The sequence below is a fragment of the Mauremys reevesii genome, linkage group 2 (genome assembly GCF_016161935.1).
Source record: "Mauremys reevesii isolate NIE-2019 linkage group 2, ASM1616193v1, whole genome shotgun sequence".
Taxonomy (NCBI): Eukaryota; Metazoa; Chordata; order Testudines; family Geoemydidae; genus Mauremys; species Mauremys reevesii.
In genome coordinates, this window is record NC_052624.1 from 3983674 (window position 1) to 3992145 (window position 8472).

Here is an 8472-nt window from a genome sequence, read left to right on the forward strand (position 1 = left end):
ACTGTGCCATTGTAATTACATTCCCTTTCCTCAGCCGCACCTCCTGAGGGCTGCCAGTGAGGATGACAGAAGAGAGACACTGCACCGGCTCTCTGCCACCTGGGGATTCTCCCTATGTTGGGGGAATCAGTGTAGTGGTACAAAGCACTACAGAGTGGTGTGAAGCAGCCAGAGCAGGGTTAGGGTCTGGCCTGTGGACTCTGCAAATGGGAGAAGTATCAAGTGAAATCCATGTTTTTGTGAATCTAGTGCTGATGAAAGGTGCTGGACAGACAGCCCTGGAGACTGAAGTTCTTTACACAGAACAGCTGCAGCACAGGCTGCGCTAATGCAAGCTTGTGCCCTGACACTAAGGTGATGGGTGTGCTATAAATACGGAGAAGCTTCTCCAAACTCCCATTCAGTCGGTCTCATCCATGACCTGGCTGGATCCCCTCCAGGGGGGAGACAGCACTTCAGTCTTGAGGGACCATTTGCTGCCTGGCCTCTCTGCCAAGGCTGCCACTGAGAAAGAGGTTTAGTGCTTGTTAAGATGGCTGCACAGGGCTTTCCAAAATGGCAGTGTCGAGTCCTGCAGCCAGGTCAGTTGTGGATGTTAAAGGTATTTTAACACAAACTCCACATCACCTGCTCAGGCCTTTCTCTTGGAAGGAGGATGCTGTGATTGCAGCCACAAGGAAGCAGCTTCTCACTCTTTCCCTTTCCTTTGCAGTTAAAGATCATTCAGAAGGGGTCATCTGAGCTGAAAGCAGAGCGGAATCTCCTCCGAATCTACCAGTATAAAATTCAAGACAAGAATGTCACATTTTTTGCCAGAGGGATGTCAGCAGCTGTGTTGTGAATTCCAAGGCACAATTCAGCACAAGACCTGAGGCCAAGGGGAGGGCGGTGCTTGATACCTGGGGAAAAACAGGAGATGCCAGCAATATAGCCTCGGTATTTTTTTAGCACTTTCCACGACCAATCCAGTAAATGTGATGTGAGCAGAACTTGCATTGGCACTAAGTGGCGTTTAAAAACAAGTCCTGCAGTGAACTCTGTGCAGGTGGAGGGACCTGCATGAGTTGAGCTTATTGCAGGTTTCAGCCTAAATCAGCTCCCCTCCCTTTACTGTCCAGCAGCATTCCACTGTAATATACAAAGGGTTCAAATTGCAAAGAAGAGCAAAATGTAATGAATTTTAAATATAATTAACAAGCAGGCAGCTGTCATCTCGATAGTCTGATACTGCTTATTATTGTTCATTTATTTGAAAGAAAGTAGGCCTAGTCCATCAAGACTGCAGTTCTGTTGTGCTAGGCACTGTACAAATAGTGAGAGACAGTACCTGCCCTGAAATGCTTAAGAACATAAGAACGGCCATACTGGGTCAGACCAAAGGTCCATCTAGCCTAGTAGCCTGTCTTCTGACAGTGGCCAATGCCAGGTGCCCCAGAAGGAATGAACAGAACAGGTAACCATCAAGTGATCCACCCTCTGTCGCTCATTACCAGCTTCTGGCAAACAGAGGCTGGGGACACTATCCTGGCTAATAGCCATTAATGGACCTATCCTCCGTGAATTTATCTAGTTCTTTCTTGAACCCTGTTATAGTCTTAGCTTTCACAACATCCTCTGGCAAAGAGTTCCATAGATTAGTTGTGCATTGTGTGAAGAAATAGTTCCTTTTGTTTGTTTTAAGCCTGCTGCCTATTAATTTCATTTAGTGACCCTTAGTTCTTGTGTTATGAGGAGGAGTAAATAACACTTCCTTATTTACTTTCTCCGTACCAGTCATGATTTTGTAGACCTCTATCACATCTCCCCTTAGTCATCTCTTTTCCAAACTGAAAAGTCCCAATCTTATTAATCTGTCCTCATACAGAAGCCGTTCTATACCCCGAAGCATTTTTGTTGCACTTTTTTAACCTTTTCAGATTCCTATATCTTTTTTGAGATGGGGCGACCACATCTGCATGCAGTATTCAAGATATGATCACACCATGGATTTATATAGCGGCAAGATGATATTTTCTGTCTTATTATCTATCCGTTTCTTAATTTATTCCAATTAGACAAGATACAAGGTAGGAGTGAAGGAGTCAGTGCTGGCACTGGAAAGGCCTGGCAATCAAAGTTTCAAAATTCTAGAACTTATTTTAAATTGGATTAAGATTTAGTTTAATCATTGAAACATACCAAATGAGGCAGCAGCTACAGGTGATCTGCACAGGGAAAAAATAGCCCGGTGCTTCTCTTCTGACTGTGTCTGTAGAAGGCCTGAAAGGGCTTTATTGTGCTTTTTTTCTTCTTTATTCTAGAAATACAGATCCCACCCCTTGTTTGTCTTGTCTATTTAGAGTGCAACCTCTAGAGGGCATCTCTCTTGCTGTGTATTATGCACAGAGCCTAGCACAATGCATGCTCAGTCCCAGTTGGCGCATGGAATACAATCCGTTACTGACAATTGTGATATACTAGCAGCTTCTAATGTGTGTGTCTGAGAAAACCCTCTCATAATCAGAGTTTAATTTAAAAAAAATTACATGTATGAAGTGACAAGTATTGTTACTCAGCTGAGCTTTTTCTGGAGACTTCCATCTTTGCGGCGATGGGAAGGAGCTTAAAAATAAGAAGCTTCAGGGTGAGAGGGAGAAGAGCTGGCACTCTCATCAGGCTCTGGCCAGATTTCTTCAGATGACCTGGATGTTTCTGCTAAATGACCAGAAGTGATAGAGTTAACTTTGTGGTAGTTTAAATCTTCACTGGGCTTCAAAGTTACTATTGCACTGAGATGAAAGAAGGGAGGGGCGAAGGTCACACTTCTGGTTAAATCTCTCAACTTAGTTCACGTTAATGAAGGTGCGAATTAGACACCTTTTAGTTCGTTCTAGCAGAACCTACATGGGCAGTTACAGTGCAATGCTGTAGTGTGTACTGCAGTGCATGCCCCTGCAGTCTGCATTGTGGGGCCGTGTGGACAAGCCCTCAGTCTCTCTCTGCTGTCTTAGGTAGATCACTGCAATGGGTCACAGTTGGAAGATTGTCTTTGCAGCCAGATGGGCTAGAGTTGGAATTTTATTTTTAAATAACATCTTGAAACCTACAAAAATGGATGTGGTCACCAGAGATGTGCTGGTATAGCATGCCACAGTATACCATCTCAATATGCGCCATGCATCAATGCAGTCCATGGTCACAATTATGTCACACCCAATATAAGTAAATTATAGGGCTAGGATATGAGTTTAAAAGCCATCCAGCAGGCATGTAAAAAACCCAAAGCATGTCTTGTACCTGGCCAGAGGTGTAGGAATTCTTGTTTTGGTGGGCCCATCAAGATAATGGGAATGTTCTCCATTGAATACTAAATGATAATATTTTGCTGTTCAGTTTGACCTTTATCTCCAGCCTCCTTAATTGGCTGAGTTTGCGAGGCGCTGCACTCAGCTTGATGGTATTTCTAGGTTTTCTGTTTGGATGTAACATGATAACCTTTCAAACACTGTATCCAATCAATTCCAAATGGTCAGGGAATGTTCTAGATCTCAATGGGTCGGACCATGAACCCCCAGAATCTCTCAGCTTAGTTCACGTTAATGAAGGTGCGAATTAGGTACCTTTTAGTTCGTTCTGGAGGAGCCATGTCTCAGAATTTCTTTTTCACTGGAAATGTTCCCATTTACTGGAAGCCATTGTGCTTGCAGCCAGGCCTCCTCAAGCCTTGATTTTGAAAGGCTGGGCTAGGTCAGTATTTGGATGGGAAACCTCTAAGGCAGGGGTCGGCAACCTTTCAGAAGTGGTGTGCCGAGTCTTCATTTATTCACTCTAAGTTAAGGTTTCGCGTGCGAGTGATACATTTTAACGTTTTTAGAAGGTCTCTTTCTATAAGTCTATAATACATAACTAAACTATTGTTTGTAAAGTAAATAAGGTTTTTAAAATGTTTAAGAAGCTTCACTTAAAATTAAATTAAAATACAGAGCCCCCCAGACCGGTCGCCAGCACCCGGGCAGTGTGTGAGCCGCTGAAAATCAGCTTGCGTGCCACTTTTGGCATGCGTGCCATAGGTTGCCTACCCCTGCTCTAGGGAAATGCAGAAAGTGTTGAGTCAGTAGGTGGCACTCTTCCGAATCAGCCCTAAACCAGCGTTGCAGCTAGGGTGGCCACTTACATATCCCCAGAGCATTGGATACTCCAGCACTTCTGGGAGCAGCATGGGCCTGCCCCCTCTTGTGTGACCCCAACTCCATCAGTGTGTGTGCAGGGTCACCCTGGTGGGGATGGGGCGTCATGCTCTTCACAATGGTGTCCCCTGTCCACGATGCTGGACAAAAGCACATCCAGTTTTGCCTCAGGGCTGGAGAGGGGGAAATCATTTAAAAACTGGACAAACAGCCTGCCTGGTCACAGCACTGGGGCCCTGTGTGTGCTGATGGAAGTGTTGTCTTTCAAGTCCCTGATCACATGTGGTGGTTAAAGATCCCATGTATCTTTTTGCAACAATAGGAGTATTAATTAACCCCCGTCTTGACCACAGGTTAACTTGGGGAAGGGTAATTGCATTCCCCCTGGAATTTCAATTGGATAATGACATTTGAAGTATTTTAAACAAGACACTATTTAAAGCACTTACTAGCAGTGGCAAACATGTAGCAATGTTATAAAAGATGCTACATCCCCAGATTAGGGGAACTCCCTGAGCGAAGGCATAAAATAATTTAAGCGACAGGAAACTACAGGATACAGAGGTTAGTGCTGTGTATAATGTGGATTTTTTTAGCCTCAGCTGAGGAGATGGGAAAAAATGTTCCTCAAAACTAGAGCATTGGAGAGGTACATGGTACCTTTTCGATTCCATCTTTTTCCTCCGATTTGTCCTTCTTTGCTTCTCTCTCCTCCACCTTTCCTTGGCTTTCCTTCTCTTCCCTGCGACTAACACCATCCTTTCATTGTCTCTGTTCATTGTCTTGTGCAGGTAGGGCACAGGAATTCCTTTGTTTTCCACGTGTGGCTTATATGGGGCTTCTGCTGCTGCCTCTGCGAGATGTTCTTATGGGACTTGCATGACCTAAGTTATCTGCTATTGGCTGAACTCCAACCCTCCTCTCACTCCAGTGGCACCAAATTTGTACAGAAAAGGTGTACTTTTAAAAACAGGTCCAAAGACAGTTAGCTAAATTGCAAGAAACTGGCAATGTTTCCTATTTCCTGACAGATCATTGGGCAGCTGCACTTTGCACTGACCTCCTGCACAGAGTCCTGGGAGGTCATGATGACCCAGTCACACTGACATAGTTGCATTGTGCTACAGCAGACCTGAGCTATGAGCTGGTTACTTGCAGGCACCATGTGTGAGTCTGGCCTACTGAAATGTTCTACTAATCTCTTATTAGTTCAGCTTGTCTGCCACAACTGTAACCTCATCTCTCAGAACGATCTCCGCAGTGTGAGAGGAATAGTCAGACCCTGCCTCCATTAGATGAGTTCCAGCTGAGGCCCTATTCCTGCATACATTTACACACACACAAGATCAGGGGTCTGAGAGAGTCCCTTCCTTCCATCTTCCTGCTTTCCCTGCATGAAACTAGCTTCCCTCCATGGAGTAGCAGTAGGTGTCAGGGCTGACATCCCCTGGAGCTGGATGGGGCATTTCTTGGAGCTATCCTTGGGCAGACAGCTCCATAGCAAGTCATAGTGGGAAGTCTGTCTTTACAACCATGAGGCTCTGGAAACATTTTCTCGGTTTTTATGGTAGTTTAAATTCTGCAGAAACCACCATGGACACTGTAGCATCACAATGGGCCTCCCCCCTTGCCCAGACTCTACCTTACCTGCCCGTAGCTGACAATAATGGCAAATTGAAAACCCTCGTATTTCTCTTGGTGCTGACCCGGTCCCCTTTCTGATTTCTCTGACAGCAGTGGGAGGAACACTGAAAAGTGTGTGTGTGTGTGTGTGTGTGTGTAAATAAATAAAAATTAGGAAAATAATATTCCCCTAAGTGATATACGTGACATTATTTATCATTGCTGTTAGTGAGAATGCTTCTGTTCCTCCTAGATTGTATTTAGCCTCCCCTTAGTGCCCGCACCCATGGCTGCAGCACTGCTTGCAAGGACTGAAAGCCTGGAGGCCATTCTGTGAGACTTAAAACAGCTTGAGATTAGGCTTTTATGTCTGTAAACCTGCTGAGGGTGGGGAGGGGTGTCAATGAGCCCTTGGAGCACCCTGAAGAAACACCCCTTGTGTTCACGAATTCTGAGCTTTGCTGGGGGGGCGCAAACAATAAGCCCAATTACATTTGGGAACCCCCTGCATGCAAAGTCATCACTAACCTCCGGAGCACCACCTAGCTTTAGAACCTGGTGCAACAGTACCTTTTCCACGGCATCACACACCTGCAGGACAATGGTCCCAATGGCTGATCTCCCCACACCAAAACAGGTCACTACAGACCAGCAGCATTCAGGGGCAGCCAGCTTCCAGATGGCAATGGTGACCCTCTTCTTAGGGTGACCGGACAGCAAGTGTGAAAAATCAGGATGGGGGTGGAGGGAGGGGTAACAGGATCTCATATAAGAAAAAGATGCAAAAATCGGGACTGTCCCTATAAAACCGGGACATCCGGTCACCCTACCTCTTCTCCATGGGTATAGGTTGCCACATGTTGGCACACTGCAGCTCTGGAGTTAGTTCAGCACGTATCTCCAAAAAGTTTGCATTCTCCATCCTGAAATTCTCTTACCATTGCTCGCCTCTCCATGTCTGCAGAATGATCCTTTCCCACCAATCTGAGCTGGTTTCCCAAGCTTAGAGCGGCACTGCATGCTGTGAAGCTGCTCCAAGAATCAGTCCCGTACTATCACTTGCTCAGTGTCTTCCTCATCCTGGTTCCACCGCTGCTGAAGACCCACCTGCCACATTGTCTGCTCAGTGGTACGGCAGGCAAAGTCCAAAGCTGAACTCATCCGGCTTTGAGTGCTAAAATACAGCCCAAGCGGTCTCTGCATATTTGAGGCTGCCAACCCAGTGGCACAGAACTTCGTTGGGGCCGTGTTGGCTAACAGCAACTTGCAAATGGCGCTCGCCCACCCAGAAAGGAAGTATGGGGCATAGACAGATGAACCATGTGATTTAAAAATAAATTTAAAAAAAAATGAACTCACTTAGTGTCTGCTATGCATCCCACAATGTACAATGAGAAAAATCCCAGAATGCAAACGACCATGGGACACTTTCCAAGAATGCCACACACACAAACCGCAGCCTACTACCGCTGAGTGTATACGATGCACATTGCCAGAGGGCACAGCATTCCACGTGCATGCTATTAGCACAGCTTCCATACTGCGTGTTACCTGATGCGCATCAAAAAGTTGTGACTAAACCCCTGTACAGACAAGCCCCAAGACATCACCATTGTCACAACCTGAATATTACAGCCTCTTGGAACTCAGAGAGGCAGCAGGGACAGAACTCAGATGGCCTTGCTCCAAAAGCACAAGCCCGTTCAACGAGAGCTTTTAGAGTTTAGTTTTATCTTGCTCCTTCTCTGGAGGTGCATCCGAGTCCTACTAATATTGCCTCAAATTGGGTCAGTGCTGCATATTGCCTTGGAGAAATGAGCAAGAAGAAAGAAGCCAAGGCATTCAGGTGGCTCTCTCTCACTGATTCCAATGGGAGTTAGAGACCTAAATACATCGGAGGATCTGGCCCCAGGTTCCTTTGGTGTGGGCACAGGTAATTTGTCTAGAAACGGGGACTGTTTTCTACCTTACAGCAAGACCAGCCTGAGTTTGATTTTCTATTGGGGGTGGAGAGAGGGAAGAGAAGGAACCACCACCCTAAAAAGGGAGGACAAACGTAAGTGAAACATGAACCATCTCCCAAGACATTAGTGACCATTCTAGCACCCTGAAGTTTTTACGGTCAACGGTTTTTGCCTAGTGTTTTAAATCCAAACATATGTTAAAAATCCATTCATAAAATATTTACAAAATGACACCTTGGTGGAGCAACAGACGGTAACAGGATCGGGGACCAGACACAGGAGAGAAAAATCTAAGATTCCGTACACAGGTTTGCCAAAAGTGATACGATAGCCACAGCAAGAATGTAACCAAGGCAACAAGGAGTCCCCTACGCCCCACTATCCGCCTCACCTTCGCACTAACTCCCCACACATCAAAATCTACACCACAGTTTCACGTTCCTTTCCAATCCTATTGCTGGGTGATAAATATGGAAGAGGTAGGTGCAGCATGATAGATCCTATGGCCCCCAGCCACACTCTGAAAGCTCTCACTGTGTTAGATGAGGAAGAGGAGCTGTGGCATTTACTGGCACATGGTCATTAGATGACCTGCCTCTCTCTTCCTCAGGGTTGTGCAAACTCATTGTTAGTTGTAGGCAGGAAAAAAAATCTTTCTGGAAGCTATCAGAGGGTTGGGTCCCTTCAATCAGCTCCATGCTTCCAAGGCTACTAATTCA

General features: G+C 45.7%; 1 protein-coding gene across 1 annotated transcript in view; it reads left to right on the forward strand.

Moving 5' to 3' along the window:
* ELP6 (elongator acetyltransferase complex subunit 6) overlaps window positions 1-1215 on the forward strand; it is a 32296-nt gene extending 31081 nt beyond the window's left edge. The window contains exon 8 of the mRNA XM_039527661.1: window positions 713-1215. Within this exon, the coding sequence (XP_039383595.1) occupies window positions 713-841 (129 nt within the window). The 3' untranslated portion in view covers window positions 842-1215. The remainder of the gene's footprint in view (window positions 1-712) is intronic.
* The last annotated feature ends 7257 nt before the right edge of the window (window positions 1216-8472 follow it).